Below are 18,395 nucleotides of genomic sequence, written 5' to 3'. Positions count from 1 at the left end.
GACAGGAATTCTCCCTGTGCCAGCTGACGTGTGGATGCTCGAGCTCCCGTAAAGCCCCGTCCTCAGCTCTAAATATAAACCTGGGCTTATCTCTGCATGACAAAGGCCAGGGAGGCCATCCAGCCTGGGAAAGAGCTGGGAATGTCACTCCGGAGCTGGGAATGTCACTCGGGATGGCCCTGGCGAGGATCAAACCCATCGGAGCACCTGGATCGTACCCAACCCCCCCCTTGTCCCCGCACAGCAAAAATGTTTGAGCCGGCGCCAGGCTCAGCCTAAACCCCCCAAAACCTCTTTCCATGGAAGCGTTAATTGGGAGCAATGCCGGATCCAAGGGCAGGATCCAAGCGGGATCCAAAATAGCCGGGGCCAGTCTTGTCCTTTTTTAGCCGTGCCCCATTGTGAGCGCGGCACGTGACAGGGCTGGGAGGGACAGGGGGCACTTCCAGAGGCGATAAAACCCACGGAGCCGGGATTGTTCCGGCAGCAGCTCCCCTTCCCTGCCTTTCCGTCCCTCTCCTTCTCTCCTTCCTAAATCAGCCATGGCTCCCAAGAAGCCCGAGCCTAAGAAGGCCGAGCCTAAGAAGGAAGAACCCAAACCGGCGCCTAAACCGGCGGAACCGGAGCCCAAGAAAGAAGTGGAGTTTAACCCGGCTTCGGTCAAAGTAGGTGGATGGATCCTGCGGCGGGCTTGGAGCTGCGGGAGGAGCTGGGAACTGGGAATTGATATCCTCAAAAATTAGCTGGGAGTTGGGTTTGTGCGGAAAAGTGAACGTGCCATGAGGGATGAACACTGCAAGGAGTTGTCCTTTGGAAATTGTCCTCTAGGAAAGGGGCATTGTCCTTTGGGAATTGTCCTCTGGGAATTGTCCTCTAGGAAAGGGGCATTGTCCTTTGGGAATTGTCCTTTGGGAATTGTCCTTTCGGAATTGTCCTCTAGGAAAGGGGCATTGTCCTTTGGGAATTGTCCTCTGGGAATTGTCCTCTGGGAATTGTCCTCTAGGAAAGAGGCATTGTCCTTTGGGAATTGTCCTTTCGGAATTGTCCTCTGGGAAAGGGGCATTGCCTTGGGGAAAACAGGAGGAGCTTTGTAGGATCTCACAGGTTTCTTTTTAGTGGGAATTTAGAGCAGGGAATTACAGAATTGGGGAATTACAGAAACCTGGAATGGTTTGGGTTAGAAAAGACCTTAAATCCCATCCAAACCCCCCCTGCCATGGCAGGGACACCTCCCACTGTCCCAGGCTGCTCCAGCCTGGCCTTGGGCACTGCCAGGGATCCAGGGGCAGCCCCAGCTGCTCTGGCAATTCCAGCCCAGCCCCTCCCCACCCTCCCAGCCAGCAATTCCCAATTCCCAATCTCCCATCCAGCCCTGCCCTCTGGCACTGGGAAGCCATTCCCTGTGTCCTGTCCCTCCAGGCCTTGTCCCCAGTCCCTCTGCAGCTCTCCTGGAGCCCCTTTAGGCCCTGCAAGGGGCTCGGAGCTCTCCCTGTGTCCTTCCCTTCTCCAGGGAAACATTCCCAACTGATAGACATCTCTGGATCCTCAAAAAGCAGTTTTCCCCTCAGAAAAACATGGGAATTATGTGAGAAAGGGATGAAGTTGCTTTGTCTCCTCGTTGCTGAAATCCTTCTCCTCTTCCACACGGGAGCAAGTCCTGCAGCTCAGGATTTGGGACAAAGGAAGCGCTGGAAGGGCGTTTTCCTGCCTTGAATCCCCAAATCCCTGTAAATCTTTAAATATCGGTGAAAAAAGCAATGATTGGTAACACAGCAAGAAATCAAATCCCGAGGAATTCAGTTCGGGGGAAGTTTTGAAGGGAACGACTCCAGAGCTGGTGCCGAGCTCCCAGAACAATTCCATGACCTTGGGAAAGAGGTTTGTGGTGAGATCCAGCAGCTCTGTGCTCAACATTCCAGCTCTGGAAAAGGACAGGGACAAAGGGAATAACTTCCCTTGGAGGCACAGGAAACTCCAGCCAGGACACCGTGACTTTGTGGGAATGCTCCACTGGGATTCTGGGATATTGTGGCATCAAGGGCAGCAGGGAGGAGTTGTCCTTAAAAAAACCCCAAATCCCAAATCACTCCAAAAAATGTTGCTTTTTAAATGGAAGCAATTCCAGGCTCCACAAATTTATTTTTATCTCGGAAAAAAAATGAATTCCTGCCGGTTTTTTAATTACCCTGCACAGTTATTCAGGAAAATTCTTATTTTTCGTGGAATTTCTTCTTTTTCCCTCCGGCACAGTTTGGAATTCTGAGGGTCATACATATTATAAATATTATGTAAATGATAGAGTCCTTATCCCATTTTTAAGGTGCTAAAAATTTGTCTGGAATTCCCAGATAATGAATAAATCCCAATCCAGCGCTGCTGTGAGAATATCCCTTCATGTCTGCGGGGAATATCCCATTCCCAAAATACTGGAGCAGGGAAATTGGGGAACACAGGGTTGGAGTCTGGGGCATTTTTTCCCAAGCTCATAGAAAGAGGAGGGGCTATTTCCTAGAGAAGTTTTCCTGGGAATTCTTTAATTTGATCAGGAGTGCCCTTGTCTGTGCAAATTCCATCAATCTGGCTCTGCTGGAGCCCAGAATTCCTTCCCAGTGTTTGGAAAAATGCTTTAATGCGTTTTGGAATTCTCCAAAGATCCCAATTTCTGCACTGCGGGATGAAATCCATTTTTATTTCCACGAAGGAGAGACTCTATGGAGAAAAAAAAAACGTGGAAAACCAACCTTGTATCCAAACAAAACATTCCAAATCCATCTTTTCATGGGAATGCCTCCAATTATTTCTATTTATTCCCAGATTTTATTGCTTGTGTTTGGAAATTTGACACCTTTTTTTCAACCACTAAAAAGCCTCAGAATGAAAATATTCCTGTGGCAGGGAAAGGTGCCCCTTGTTGGAATTTTCCTGCCTCTTCCAGTCCTGAGAAGGATCCCAGGCTCTTATGTGGCACCTGGAATTATTTCAGATTTTCCCTTTTTTTTTCCCTCCCCTTTGGATGCTCCCAGTCTGGTTTTTGCCTCTGTTGGGATGCCAGTCCCGGGGGCTCCATCGTGTGGGATCCATCCCTTAACTGAAGCTTTTATCCCAAATTTTTGGTGCTTCTCACAGGCACGTTCCCATCCGATTTGATCCAACACTCCGAAATTTTCAAACTTCCCCAGATTTCCCAAAATTCCAAGAGCGGGTGCGATTGGATGTTGCTTGCAACTCATCCAGAAGGGGTTCTCAGGGATTTATTTCCACTTTTTCCACAAGAATTGGCCTCATTCCTTGGAAAGTGCTTTTGTTAAGGAAGTGTTTTTCTAGGATGATCTCTGAACCTTTTTATTCTGAGGAACAAATCGTCCTGAGAAGATTTTGTAGCAAAAAATGGCCTTTTCCATACATTTAATTCCTTCCCACCTGGAAGCTCTTTAATAGGGAGGTGCATTTTCCCAGGAATATATTTTGCTTCCATGAAAAATAATCTGAAAAACGGGATACATTTATGGTTTCTAAGGACACAGAAAGTGGGAATGGCTCCCAGAGCTTTAACCATGGGAAAACAGATCCCCGGGTTTAAATCATCAATAATGAAAAGGGAGGAAATCTCTGGAAGTTCATCCCTTGGGATGGTGCCAAACTCCTCTATCTGGGTGGACTGAGCCACCCTTAGGAGATGCTGAGCTGGGATAAAGGGAGATGAGCCGGGAATTCGGGAATTTGGGTGCCAACATTGCAGTGGCTAAAGTTGGATGAGGTGACGTTGCTCCAGGGATTAAAAAATCCGGGAATCCGTGAGGAGCTGGAAGAGCCACAGTTTTCCATAGGGAGTCATCCGTGATCACATTTCCCACACTTTCCTGGGGAAAAAGCAGCCAGGAGTCATTTTTGGGGAGCGCTGGGATCTCGAGGCCGTGTGGAATCTGCTGGCCCTGGAAATCCCTGCAGGGATACTGGAAAGGAAATCTTCGTCCCTTTTCCTGCATGGAAAGGCGGAAAAGCATCCGGGGTGGGAGCAGTCAGGGAAGCCAGGAATGGTGCAGCACCAGGAACGGGGAATCCTGCTGGGTTTGCCGGATGTGCCAGGGGCAGATGTGCTGCACGTGGGGCTGGGAGAAGGGAAGGAAGGTTTTCTTGGGATAAATGGATTATTTTTGGGATATTTCTTGGGAGAGATGGATGGAATTGTGGCTGCCTCATCCCTGGAAGTGTCCAAGTCCAGCTTGGATGGGGCTTGGAGCGACCTGGTGCTGCTTCCAGAAGCTCTCCCAGTTCTCCAAAGTGCCGGTGTCCTTCTGCTGCTGAAGCTCTGGAATTTCCCTTTGCGCTCCACAAAGTTCTGGCAACACATTCCCCATCCAAAAGAGGGAATTATCCATGTACAGGCTCTTGGAAAACCGCAGGGAAAAGTCCACTGCTCCTGCAATCCCAGGAGGTTTTATGGGAAAGGGGGAAGGGATGGGATGGGATGGGATGGGATGAGATGGGATGGGATGGGATGGGATGGGATGGGATGGGATGGGATGGGAACCTCCTTGAAGGGCTCTGGTTCAGCCTGAGGGTGCTCGGAATTCCATGTGCTTGGAAAAACCTCCTGCAAAGGGCAAAGTGAACCTGCAGGTATAAAATGTAGGAATGGTTTGGGTTGGAAAGGACCTTAAGGATCATCCCATTCCCACCCCCTGGATGGGCAGGGACACCTCCCACTGTCCCAGGCTGCTCCCAGCCCCAGTGTCCAGCCTGGCCTTGGGCACTGCCAGGGATCCAGGGGCAGCCCCAGCTGCTCTGGCAATTCCAGCCCAGCCCCTCCCCACCCTCCCAGCCAGCAATTCCCAATTCCCAATCTCCCATCCAGCCCTGCCCTCTGGAATTTTAAGAGCAGACAGAAAATAAGGAATCATTTGGGGGGGGTTTATGCAGCAGCAACCTCGGCCCGACCTTGACAAAGATTTGCTTCATTTTCCTAATCCTGAAATATTTCTCTCTGGAATTCAGGCTGGAATTAAGGGTTGATTTCTGGTTTTACTCCCCTTTCCTTCGGAGAGCTGGAGCTGTTGGAGACAGGATCGATGTTCATCCCAGGCCACTGGAAGAGTTTATATCCGTCATAATTACTCTGGAAAGCGGTGGGGGAGGGGGTGATGGGAATGTTGTGTATTCATAGGATTTAAAAGGTTTTAGTGGAAGAAAAATCCCCACGTGAGGGTGAAATCCAAACGTAACCTCAACCCCACCATCTTCATCCTGATGGTTTTCCTGGCTGCTTTCCAGCTCCTGCATTTCTGCCTCCGGAATCCGTGTCCCAAGGGAACAATAAAAAAGCCCAAAACAACAACAACAGAAAAACCCGACCAGACAATCCCCCCCCCCAAAAAAACCCAAACCCAACAAAATAAATCAATAAAAAACCCAAAAATCCAACCTCCTCTTCCTCCCAAACTATCCCTGCCACGGCCAAGTGAAAATCCTGCTGTTCATCCCCGGATTCCTCAGAGTCCTGGGAAAAACCGGGAATGTTGTTCCTCTCCTGGAAGGGCTCCATTGTCTCAATCCTTTTCCCCAGCTCAGCTCTTGACTGCTGGGTGACAACGGATTTATTAATAGGGCTGATGTCAGGCTTAGCCATGCCTGGCTTAGTGTGGAGTGATGGGGTTTATTGGGATTGATAAAAATTCCAGGGGATTGGAAGCTGTGAATGACGCCAGCAAGGCCAAGGGGGGGAGTTCATCCCTCGCGGAGCCTCCGGGACAAAACGAGGCAAAGAATCCAGCGGCATCAGGATCCAGCTGATGCCATCAGGTGATGATTCCCTAAAGCCAGGACTGCTGGAGGTGAGGAAAGCTGGAATAACCCTCACGGAAAGGTTTGGTTTGGATGTCTGATATCCTCACAGGATGTGTAGCGTTGTCCACACGTCAGGGCAGGACAAAAACGGGAATTGCTCTGTCTGGATATGGATTTTGACCCAAACCCCCCCCACTGCTGGGAGCCTTGGGGAGAGGGATGCTTGGATGGGAATGTCCTGGCTTTAAAACCTCTGCTCCCAATGGAAAAACTGCCAGGGAAAAAGGGATTCTTTGGAAGTGCCGGATAAAATCCCAAGGGAAGCAATCCTAGTGTCCTTCCAAGGAAAAGGGGAATGTAGAGCCATGGACTCAATTAGGGTGGAAAAGTCCTCGAAGATCTTCAAATCCAACAACAAATCCAGCACTGCCAAGGCCATCATTGGATGGTCCCCAGGTGCCACATCCACATGGATCTTAAATCCCGCCAGGAATGGGGCCTCCACCTCTGCCCTGGGCAGCTGGGCCGGGCCTGGAGAGCGTTTTCTGGGAAGATTTTTTCCCAGTATCCAACCTGAGCCTCCCCTGTGACCAAGTGGCCAAGAGCAGGTTGGATCGGGCTTGGAGAAACCTGGGACAGTGGGAGGGCAATGTTCCATGGACCTCCGAGCCCCCCTGGATCGTAAAACCGAGACTAAACCAATTTCTTCTTATCTGATTCAGTTCTCTTATCTTTTTTTTGTCTCTCCCAGGTGGAGTTCAGCCCTGACCAGATCGAAGGTGAGGAAGATTTTTCTCTTCTGGGCTTAGTAAATCCATCCCTGGGAGATTCTGGGATGAGCAGGGCTGGGACATTGGAACAACTTTGGGAAGGCTGAGCTTTAATTCCTGGCTTTTCCTTCGCTCCTCCTCCAAATCCTTCCCTCCTAAAGAAAAGCAGGGAATTCATGTCCCATTTCCAGGAGTTACACCCCCAAAACAGCCCAAATAAAGGGTTTTCTGTAGGAAAAAACACAAATACCAATCTTTTCAAAGGAAAATCCCCCAGCTCTGCTTCAGAGAACTTTTTCCTGCCTTCCATCAGAATTTGATGTGTTCCAGCTCTCCCAAATCCAGCAAATAATGCCAGGCATGGAATTTCTTTATCCTTTCAAAGCCAAACATCAGCATTAATTTCCAAACCCTTTGTCCCAGCCCAAGAAACTGATCCCAAACCCTCCGGCCTGAAGTCCTGGGAACACTGGGACTGCAGCTGTCCCCTTTTTCCTCAAAAATCAGCCTGGCTTTTATGGGATAATTGATGGATGGAATCAAACATCTGGCAGGATTTGGCTTCGGCCTTTAAACCCTTGGGAGAGCCTCTAAAAGCTGGGATTAAGGGAAGGGGTTAATTAGAACAGGGAAAAATCAATCCATCAGAGAGATGTTTAATTGTCACCTCCCTTGGGCTCTCCCTGCTGAGCCGAGGAGGATCCAGGGGTCTCAGGAAGATTGGATGCTTCCCAATTTGTCAGCTGATCCCAAGACAGCAGGAATTCCACCCTCTGGGTTGGATATTCCTGGTCTATGGCCAGGGGCTGGGGTTCTGGCAGCTGGTTCTGGATTGAGGTGCTGGAGGAGAAACAGAAGCCGCAGCACCCTGAGGGCTTTTAAAACGCCCCAGATTCCTTCTTTTGGCTAAGGAAAAGATTGTGTGGAGCAAAGGATTCCCTGAAAGGATTCCTGGGTGCGTTGGTCCCCAGAATGTCGCTCCGGGAGAAAACGGACGGTTTGCGGTGCAGCTTTGTGGAACACCCCCATGTCTACGTGTCCTGCTCCTCGGCCACGAGTGAAACCCATCCCTTGTGGCAAAGTCTATTTATAATCCTGGATTTGGGCCTCCTCAGCTCCCAAAATTGCTGGAAAAGGGGGAATAGGAGCTGTTCCAGGTGGGCAGAGAGGCAGTAATTAGGAATCTGAAAATATCCCTTGCTCCTGCCAGAGGGTTCCTGGCCAGAGCGGGGGCAAAGGGCACCGAGGCGGTTTTGGTGCTTGGATGGGAATTGCATGGAGTCAGCAAATGCAAATGAAAAGACTAAAATAGAAGGGAGAAAAAAACCCACCTTTGGAAATCTGAGCTGTCAGGAACTCTGCTGGATGGGGAATGTTCAGGAGACGGTGCTCAGCACTTGGTCCCAGGGAGCAGGAGAGGGGCGATGGATGAGGAGCTCAGGGAGGTGGGAATATTTCCCATTGTTCCTCATCCACCTCGGCTGGGAGAGCCCCAGGAAAGGGGCTGGGAAGGGGTCTCTGCCCCCTTCCATTGCCAGCAAGGAGCCCAGGAAAATCCACGATTGCCCTCTGCTGGAATGAGGGGCCGGAAAGGGATCGGGGCTCTGCCCAGGGACAGGAGGGAAAATCCAGGAGAGAGAGGCAGGGAGAGGAGGAAAGAGGAGAGTGGAAAGAAGAAAACAAGGGAATGTTAATTAGTTCCAAATGAGAAGGTTCAGCGTTGTTTGGAAGCGTTGGATAAAGAAGGAAATAAGGAAAATTGGAGTGGAATGATCAAAATGGGAAGGGAGGGAGAAAGGAGGAGAGGAAAATCCAGCAAAACTCAAAGAAGGAAGGACAGAGGGAAAGAAGCAAAGGAAAAGAAAGGGAAAAAGAGGGAGGTGGAATGAAGAGGAGGAATTGGGGAAGATGAAGAAAACCTGAGGTGCAGAGTGCGTGGCTGAATGGTTGAACGAGTTGGGATTACGGGAAAAGAGGATAATCTCCCAGAGTTTGGAAAAGTGGGAGAGAAATATGGGTGGAAAAGTAACAGCAGGACAAGGGGCAGATCCAGGGATTCGGGGATTTAAAGCCAAAGGGATTTCTGTGATCAGTTGTGGATGGTGCACTGGGAAGTCAAGGATAACACTGAAGCTAAAGGATTAAGGATAAAGTTCAAGGATAAAGGATAAAATTAAAGGATAAAGGATGAAGTTAAAGGATAAAGGATGAAGTTAAAGGTTAAAGGATGAAGTTAAAGGATAACAGTAAAGGATAACAGATTGTTACTGGCTCTTGTTCCCTGGGATGCTCCTCTGACTCTGCAATTCCAGCAGGGAAAGGAGAGCCCGAGGAACTGGAGTGGCTGGGGGAGTCTGTGCTGGATCCTGCACTGACTCCATTAAAATCCCAGGATCATTCCATTTGGAAAAGGTCTTTAAGACCATTGAGCCCAACCCTTACCCCAGCACTGCCAAGTCCGACGCCATCCAATGTCCCCATGCACCACTTCCCTGTGAAATTAGGGGTGCAAAGGGGAACTTCTCCCGTGGGAATGCTCTTAGCAGGATCCTGCTGCTCCCAGTAGTGAGGGGCTCAATTTAGGGAGATGGGAAACTTCTGGAGGGAACGATCCGGCCTGTTCCCAGTTCCTGAGGGAACAGCAAACCCTGTCCTCCAGATCCTGCCCTGGAGGCACCTCTGGAGTGCTGTGTCCAGCTCTGGCTCCTCAGCCCAGCAGGGCCAGGGAGCTCCTGGAGCGGGGCCGGCGGAGGCTGCGCAGCTGAGGAAGGGCCTGGAGCATCCCCGTGCCCAGCACAGGCTGAGGGAGCCGGGGCTGCTCAGCCCCGAGAGGAGCCCCAGCTGAGAGGGGCCCTCAGCCCTGGGTGTCCCTGGCTGCAGGGAGGGCTCAGGGCAGGGCCCGGGCTCTGCTCCGGGGCCCGGCAGCGGCACCAGAGCCACGGGCAGGGCCTGATCGCAGGGAGTTCCACCTGCACAGGAGGCAGAACTGCTGCCCTGGGCAGGGCCCAGCCCTGAGCAGAGACCAGAGGGGCTGTGGGGTCTCCTCACGGGGATATTCCAGAGCTGTCAGGATGTAATCCCATGCCCTGTGCTCTGGGATGGCCCTGCTGGAGCAGGGAGGTGGCACCAGGTGCCCACTGTGGTCCCTTCCAGCCTGACCCGTTCTGGGATTCTGGGATGAGGTTTACCATACACCTTCACCCTCCCCCACAATAAACTGCTTGTTAGGTGATAATCCCAGTGGTTTTTCCTGGCTCATTTCCAGCTCATAGAGGTGCTCCTGGAGCTCCAGGGGCTGGGTCCGTGCTCTCAAAGTATCCAATGTTTAATCCAAGATCCGGTTTTCCCATGAGCAGAGCTGCTGTTGAATCCTGGGCCTTCCTGAGTGCTCCGGAGGAGCTGGAAAGCTCCCAAGGCCAACCATTTCTCCTGTTTTCCACACTTCCCGATGTTCAGTGAGACGGAAATACCACGGGAGAAGCATTTGACCTCTCTGATTCCATCCCCCAGTGGAACCGGAAAACGCAGGGAAGGAGGAACACAAACATCAGAGATAACAAAGCTCACCCGAATGTTTCCCAAACCACAAAATGAAAGGGTCAGGCAGAGTTAGCGAGGGAAAGGCTGAGGTTTATCTTCATCTGAGCGCACATGGAACGAATTTCTCCTGACTTTTTTCCCCTTCCAGAATTTAAGGAAGCGTTTTCCCTCTTCGACCGGACCCCCAAGTCAGAGATGAAAATCACCTACGCCCAGTGCGGAGACGTCCTGAGAGCTCTGGGGCAGAACCCGACCCAGGCCGAGGTCATGAAATTGCTCGGCAGACCCAAACCTGAAGGTTGGTGGCCTCCTCCGTGTGTTTTGGGAAAGGACACTTCCAGAATTATTCCTGGAGTAGGTGAGGTCTCCGTCTTCTAATTGAGGAGCAACTCAGGATACGGAGCAGCCTCCAAAATCTCCAGCAGAAAAGGAGGAAAAATTGGTCTGGTAGTGAAGAATATCATCCTGGATTGAGGGGAATTAATTAATTTCATGGCCCTGGGCATCAATGTGTTTTAAAAGGACGCATTTTTGCCTTTTAAAATTGCTTTTATGGAGGAATTCACGTGTTTTTCCTAAAAACACAGATGTTTCCAACACATCCAGAGAAACAAAGGGATAACCTGGATGTAAGGACACAGATGGGTGGGAAGGCCTGTAACGACTGCAGCGACATCCTGCTGCATTCCGTATTTCCATGCTCTTCTCTCCCTTTTATCCAATATCCCTGACCACATTTCTGCCCTCATTGCGGATATCCCACGGTTAATTCCCAACTCTCCCAGAATCCACCCAAGCTTCCATTTCCATGCTCTTCTCTCCCTTTACCTGGGATTCATCAACACAGCCCTGCTCTCATTGCAGATATTCCATGGTTAATTCCCACCTCTCCCAGAATCCAACAAACCTTCCATTTCCTTGCTCTTCTCTCCCTTTTATCCAGCATTTATTCCCACATTTCCACCCTCAGAGTGGATATCCCACAGTTGATTCCCAACTCTCCCAGAATCCACCCAAGCTTCCATTTCCATGCTCTTCTCTCCCTTTTATCCAGCATTTATCCCCACATTTCTGCCCTCACACTGGATATTCCATGGTTAATTCCCAACTCTCCCAGAACCCAACAAACCTTCCATTTCCCTGCTCTTCTCTCCCTTTACCTGGGATTCATCACCACAGCCCTTCCCTCGTGGTGGATGTCCCACGGTTATTCCCAACTCTCCCAGAATTCCCCCAAGCTTCCATTCCCCCGTGTTTTCCAGAGATGAACTCCAAGATGATCGACTTTGAGACCTTCCTGCCCATGCTCCAGCACATCTCCAAGACCAAGGACACCGGAACCTACGAGGATTTCGTGGAAGGGCTCCGGGTGTTCGACAAGGAGGGGAACGGGACGGTCATGGGAGCCGAGCTCCGCCACGTCCTGGCCACGCTGGGTGAGGAAAACCTTCCCTTGGGAATTTCCATCCTTCCCTTTCTCTCTCCCTCCTTCTTTTCCCTTCTTGTTTTATTTCTCCTCTAAATATCTCGCTCCCATCACCATAAAATCATGCCAACATTGCCAATCCCAACTATTCCCTCTGTTTGTCCCTGTTTTTCCTGCACTTCCATGCCTCCCTTCTCCTCTCCCTCACTCCTTCTTCTCGTGTTTGATTTCTCCAGCAAATATTAAATTTCCATCGCCATAAATCATCCCAACATTTCCAATCCCAGCTATTCCCTTGGTTTGTCTCCGTTCTGCTTCAGCAAAGCGAAGCCTTACAAGTCAATAGGCACCAACTGTTGAAGTAATAAAATAAAATTTAATTAAATTCAGCATTGATTCATTTCAAAGATCCCAAATTTGACCTTGGAATCTTCTGGAATCTCCAACTCAGAGGGGAACTGAATTTTCGCTGGGAGTTTTTTAGTCAGGACTTGATTAAAACTGACCCAAACCTTCAGGATCTGGCACTTAGACCGAGCTTATCCTTAGGAAAATGAGTTGTGCCCATAATACCTGGAGGGTTTCTGTATTTTTCCTGTCTTTCTGGATTTTGGATCAAATTTGCTCTCAAATTTGGATCCAGATTTGGATCAAGTTTGGAATTTGGATCAAGTTTGCAACTCCAAAAGGAGTTTTCCCCATGGTTGGCACCCCAAATCCCCCCCAGGAGAAAACCTCCCCCTCTTCTCTCTCACTCCCATTTGTGCTCTTTAGGAGCTTCCTAAATTCCTAAATCCAGGATTTTGATGCAGGGATTTTGTTTTCCATGCAGGGGAGAGGCTGACTGAGGAGGAAGTGGATAAATTGATGGCTGGGCAGGAAGATGCCAACGGCTGCATCAACTACGAAGGTGGGTGAGACCCCTGAAGGCTTTCTTGAGATATTCCCAGGAAAGTTTAAATCCATGGAAAATCTGGAGCAACTTTTCCAAATTTTAGCCCAATTCAGAGTCTAGAATTCTTCGGATAAACCCCATCCACAGAGGGTTAATTATGTTTTCCACAGGAAAACTGATCCTTCTTTCCCTCTTTTTCCAGCTTTTGTGAAGCACATCATGGCTAACTGAGCCCAGGTGAGTCTCCTCTGCTTCCTCCTGGACTTCCAAGTCCTCATTCCTTTAGGACTGACTGGAAACTTCCAGGGATAAATATTCTCCACGTGCATTAAGAAATCCCTGCTCCCAAACTGCTAAAAAAGCACGGAAATACAATTGAGCTGACGAGAGAGGGGGGAAAAAACCAGAAGGAAAAGAGATAAGAAGGAATCAGGAATGATGCGGCACTGGGAGGACGATCAGGGGTTTGCCATAAATCCGGCTGCCACCGTCTCCTGACCATGGATTGGTTTTCCTGGAAAAGGCCGGGCTTTGTCCAACACATCCAAACCACAGCACTGCCGAGGTCGTCTCTGTCTCAGCCTCACAGAGGAGCTGGGCTTTGTTTCCAGCATTTCCTGGGCATGGTTTCTCCCTGGTTTACTGGAAAAGGTGCCCGCTGCCCTTATTGGGCATTCCCTGGTTTTTATCCCTACTCAGCGCTTGGGGATGGAGTTGGCCAATCCATCCCTTCTGATATCCCGGGAAAAGCTGCTCTCAGATTTGCTCTGGATGCTTTGGTTTTCCTGTGTTTGTTTTTAGTCTTTTCCCTCGGCTCTGGTTTATTTTTAGGCCTGGCTTTGGTTTGGTTTTGGAGCTGACCTCGTTGTGCTGTGGAGACTTTTGTTTCTGGGTTAAGTAGGAGTCACATCCAGGTTTTTCGGGAATTCTGTTCCGAGATATAACTTCACAAAATACAAACAAGCTAAAAAAAACCCTGGATTTGGTTTGGGGCTTTTTCCCTTTTTTTCCATTTTTTTCCCTATTAGAATCTATTTTTTTTTCCTTTAAGGAAAAAACTTTCCTTAAACTTGGACTTTTCCAACTGGTTCCCAGTTTTTGATAGCAAAGATCAGGAGCCTCAGTGTAATCCCAATCCACGATCCTTGCTTGTTGCTCCAGTCCTTATCCCAACCCACTGCCACGGGAAATTCCCATTCCAATGGGAAAAGTCACCTCAACCAATGCCAGCCACTGGAGAGGACAAGTGAGCATGGAAAGGTGGGAAGCTGGGAAGCTGGAACAGGATTGGGAAGTGCAGCTCAGAGGGTCTTTGCTTCCGATGGGTTTGGAAAGGGAACTGGGAGCTCGTGATTCCCAGAAAACCAACATTCCTGGGATTTGCCAATGAGCCTCGACGGTGTCATCCAGCGGTGGCACTTCCACCCCTGCTGCGGGGCTGCTGGAATGTTCAAGGAAAGACAAACGGAATGTCCGCCCTGGAAGGAGCAAAGGTCCTTTGCCACAGGATCTGAATTCTGGGGAAATCCAGAGCTGGGCCCAAAAATGCAGGAGCGGCTCCATCCTGGCCATTCCCATGGGATGGAGGGAAGGCAAAGCGGAATCTTAATATCAGGATAAAATTGTGCCTTTCCTTTTCCCTGATTTCCTGAGGGAATTGGGACTATTTTAGATGGAATTTTCTTACCTGGATTGGCTCCAGGTGTTACGGATTGCTTCCCATGTTTTTGTCCATCACGGGATTGTGGGATTGGGATGATTCCCTGTGTTTTGGCAGCTCTCGTTGCTGAGGGCGATTCCTGGTGGAATTGTTTGTTCCTTCTTTTTTCCTCTAATTCTTGATAGTATCTTTATCTTTCAGGACAAGGGAAGCGCCGGGAATGCCGGATGCCAGCCTTGGATTTCGATGTGCTGGAATTTCTCCTCGTTTTTCAGCCCAGATTCCCATTCCAGAGCTCCAAAATGTACCAAAATCCCTATTTTTTGGATATTTTTGTTTGTTTTGCCTTGTTCCTCCGTGGGAAAAGAGTGGATCCTGTGGAGATCCAATGGAAAAAACCTGGAATATGAGCTATGAATCCCTGGGAATTTCTCTAGGATGCGGGATATAAACAGGAACACGAAACTGAGGGAAAGGGAGGAATTTTTTTCGATTCAATCGATCAAAAAAATGATTGATCCCTTTTTCCATCCCAAACTCCACCTTTTCCCTGTGTTTATGGGATACCAATATAAATCCCAGGCGTGCAAGGAATATCCTTCATCCTCAGGGGAAAACTGTAGAATTCCCAGAAATCAGCAACAAACAAAACCTTGCTGATGCTTTTTTCTCTGCTTTGGAGGATGGAAAACTACGGATTTAAGAGGAAAAATCCCAAATGAATGCAAAATTTGCTAAACTCCATCTTTTCTCCGTGAGGATTCCTTCCCATTCCAATCTTTTCCCTAGGAAAAAAGGAAAAGTCTTCCCCAAAGGAAAATTGGAAGTTCTTCAAATAAACACATCTTGGTCCTGGAGTTTTTGCAGTAAAAAATGGGATTTTCCGTGTCTTTGTTTCCTCATTGTTTCTGGGTCCGTGGGAGGGAAGGGGAAAAGGGAAAGAAATCCTGGGAAAAGCCTCAGCAGAGGCCAAGGAAAGTTGAGAAGCGTGGAAAATCCCACGGATTCAGAGAGCTTTGTTTCTGGGGAACAATAATTGGAAAAGAATGGAAAAAAAATCCTCTGGGGCTATGGAAAAATCCTATGGAAAAAGGAGAGGCCAGGAGCTGGTACGGTTTTGTAGGGAATGCCAAAGAACCTGGATACACAGCAGTCCAGGAGCAGGAGGGATTGTTGAAACATGGAAAATCCGAGTTTAATGGAGGAAAGATCAGTGGAACATCGGAATTCTGGGATAAAAACAGATGGGAACAACTGAGCAGGTCAGGTCATTCCCACAGAGGAGGGACAAGAGAACACAAACGGTCAAATTCCATGGATACACAAAGTGTCCCGGAATGTGCCAGGGAATAACCGGAAAGGAAAATCAGCAGGGAGAGCAGATCCGAACAAATAAGGAATTCCTTTCCTTTCCTTCCTTTCCTTTCCTTTCCTTTCCTTTCCTTTCCTTTCCTTTCCTTTCCTTTCCTTTCCTTTCCTTTCCTTTCCTTTCCTTTCCTTTCCTTTCCTTTCCTTTCCTTTCCTTTCCTTTTCCTTTCCTTTTCCTTTCCTTTTCCTTTCCTTTTCCTTTCCTTTTCCTTTCCTTTTCCTTTCCTTTCCTTTCCTTTCCTTTCCTTTCCTTTCCTTTCCTTTCCTTTCCTTTCCTTTCCTTTCCTTTCCTTTCCTTTTCCTTTCCTTTTCCTTTCCTTTTCCTTTCCTTGATTCCTTTCCTTTTCCTTTCCTTTCTTCCTTTCCTTTTCCTTTCCTTTTCCTTCCCCAAATTCCCCAAATTCCAAACCCCCTCATATCCAGAGACCTTTCCTTGACAAAGAGATGTATCCATGAGAGAAGCCAAATTTCCCAAAGATCTTTCCCTCGCAGCAGCAGCCTCTGGCTCTTTGGGAGGCTCCATAAGGAATTTTCCAGGTGATTTCCCACCTGCTGTGGCTCAGCTGCCCAAGGCCCGGCAGGCTCTGGGCTGCTCCCAGCTCCCGGATTCCCGAGGATTTGGTTATTTGAGGATTCCGGTGCCTGTTTGAATTCCCGCCAGGATTACCCAGCACGTTCCAGCGGGAGCTTCCATTGCCACACCACTCCCGCATGAAGATGGAGCCAGGAATTTCGGCTGGAATTTCACTGCCCTCTCCTTAACCCCCTTCCAGTCTGGACTCCAGCTGGGAGTGAAGCTTGGGAATTTTTCATCCAAAGGGAAGGGAGTATTTCAATGTTTTTCCAGTGCTATTCACAAGGAAATTAACAAATAAATCCATCAATAATTTAATTAACGCTTAATTAAAAATCCTCTGTCCCTAATGTATTCATTCATCCCTCGGGAAACTCTTTTTAATTAATTAATTAATCAATTCATTAATCCAGCTGCATCTCCCTGAAATGTTTTTATCTTTATTCCTCTGACAGAGGAATTCTTATTAATTTTTTTTTTTTTTTTGGAAAGTTTTGTTGCCAAAATTCCCCCGATTTTAAACCCGAATTTCTTCCTAAAGAATCCGCAGGGTTTTTTTTTCCCAGAGCTGATTCCAGGATTAATTTTTCTCGGCTGACCTGTTCCGTTTTCCATGTTTTCTTACTCAGGATGGGATTAATCACCCCTTGGAATCCCTGTGTTCCCCTCCACTGCGGATAAAACAACTCCAAACAACTTCTTCAGGAATCGGTGATTTGAGCTCAATTCCCAGTTTTAGTTAACACGGAAATTCCTGGGATTCCCTGAAGTTCCTTATGCAGCTCTGTCCACCTCTCCTTCTTTAAAGCGAAGTGACAAAAAGAACTTGCCTGTATTCCGTAAATCCCATCTATCCCAGGAACTGCTCTGGGATAACGGGGCTCTGGAATCTTCCCAGGAGCTGGATTGTGGAGCAGGGACCTCCAGTTGGGTTTTGCCTCTATTCCCTTCCCTTTTGCTGACTCCAGCAAGCCCCAGTTCCTGGGAGGAGCCTCAATTCCAACACAGATAATCCATAAATGACCAAAACCTCGGGAAGACGGGAAGTGTCCGGAGCCAGGGCAGCACAGCCAAGGAAAACAGCTCCCGAGGATCCCAAAAACGCTTTTCCAGCCTGTCCCCAGTGCCACCAGCAGGGCCAGGTTGGCTCCAGTTGGGCTGGGAATTGTTGCCAGGGGGGAACGTGCTCAGTCCGTCCCAACTTCCCTGGATAAACAAAGGATCCTTTTCCCTGTCCCTCCTCTCCACAGGGCACAACTTCCCACAAATCCCTCCGGGAGCAAAAGGAACAGCAAACCAGAGGGATACAAAAGGAAAAGCCTGTGGGGACGTGGTCAGGCGGACAAGCACGGAGTGTCCCCAAGGCTGGATAAATATTCTGGACTTGGAGGGAATTTTTGCAATCCCATTTGACCTCTGGGCTTCTTTTTAACCAAGAAATCCCAAAAAAATCCTCTGGAGGCCCCTCCTGGCCAGAGCTCCAGTGGGATAAACCCAAACAGGAATTTCTGGTTTCATTTTTAGCTCCTATGGATAATTCCTTCTTCCTGGTTTCCCAAATACATGTCCACGTGTGACAGTCCCATCCCCAGTATCCAAAAAAAGCCTGGCAGGTCCAGCTCCTGCCTTTCCCACCTTCAGAACCTCACGGTCCTGTCTCCATATCCGTGGATTCCAAGCCCATTCCATGGGCTGGTAGAGCTCAGAGGATTCCAAGGATCCGTTTCCATGTTGGTGGCTCCATCTCCCAACAGCTGTTGCTGATCCAGAGATTCCCAAAATTGTTTGGGTTGGAAGGGAGCTTAAAAATCATGGAATTCCAACTTCTGAGCTATTCCTTCCCCTATCCCAGGCTGCCCCAAGCCCTGTCCAACCTGGACACTTCCAGGGATGAGGGTTGAGCTCCAGGCTGGGAATGTCACCGGGACAAAGCCATTTGTGTATTCCCATAAAACCCGCATTGGAATCTGCAAACTGAGTCCTGCAGACCCCAGCCAATCCTTCCCAGATTAACAATTCCCAGAAATCCTGCAGCATCCCACAGGAGATGCCTTTCCACTCCACCTCCCTGAATTTGCGACAATTCCCATCGCTGAATTCCATGGCACCGACAGAGCCCCCAGTGCAGTGGTTCAGGTGACACTTTCTTGGGATCCCACATTTCCTTCCCATGGATCAGCTGCGGAATGGAATTGCATTCCAAACTGGGGCATTTGTGATCCCATGGATGTGCTGAGGATTCTCTTCCTGCACCATTTGGATCCCCCAGAGTAAATTCACAGCCTGAGCTGCATCCCCCAAATCCAGCTGCTGTTTTTAGGGATTCAATGGAACCACCCCAATTCCCCCTTCACAGCTGAGGGAGTTTTATGTCCTCT

The 18,395-nt window shown here is 49.0% G+C and overlaps 1 protein-coding gene across 2 annotated transcripts; it reads left to right on the top strand.

Annotated features, from left to right (window-relative positions):
* Nucleotides 1–474: 474 nt before the first annotated feature.
* Nucleotides 475–14,963, top strand: MYL3 (myosin light chain 3). Of its 2 annotated transcripts, XM_048305248.1 has the most exons (7): nt 476–665; nt 6,536–6,563; nt 10,243–10,392; nt 11,357–11,530; nt 12,353–12,430; nt 12,618–12,652; nt 14,277–14,963. In XM_048305248.1, exons 1-6 carry the CDS (start codon nt 543–545, stop codon nt 12,644–12,646), a joined length of 582 nt encoding a protein of 193 aa, XP_048161205.1. In that variant the 5' UTR covers nt 476–542; the 3' UTR covers nt 12,647–12,652; nt 14,277–14,963. The 2 variants fall into 2 exon arrangements, with proteins under 2 accessions (XP_048161285.1, XP_048161205.1); XM_048305328.1 differs by lacking the exon at nt 14,277–14,963 and having other exon boundaries at nt 475–665; nt 12,618–12,653.
* Nucleotides 14,964–18,395: the final 3,432 nt, after the last annotated feature.

The sequence above is a fragment of the Corvus hawaiiensis genome, chromosome 1 (genome assembly GCF_020740725.1).
Source record: "Corvus hawaiiensis isolate bCorHaw1 chromosome 1, bCorHaw1.pri.cur, whole genome shotgun sequence".
Classification (NCBI taxonomy): domain Eukaryota; kingdom Metazoa; phylum Chordata; class Aves; order Passeriformes; family Corvidae; genus Corvus; species Corvus hawaiiensis.
The sequence above is the reverse complement of the archived record's forward strand: the minus strand, read 5'-3'. Positions and strand labels throughout refer to the sequence as shown.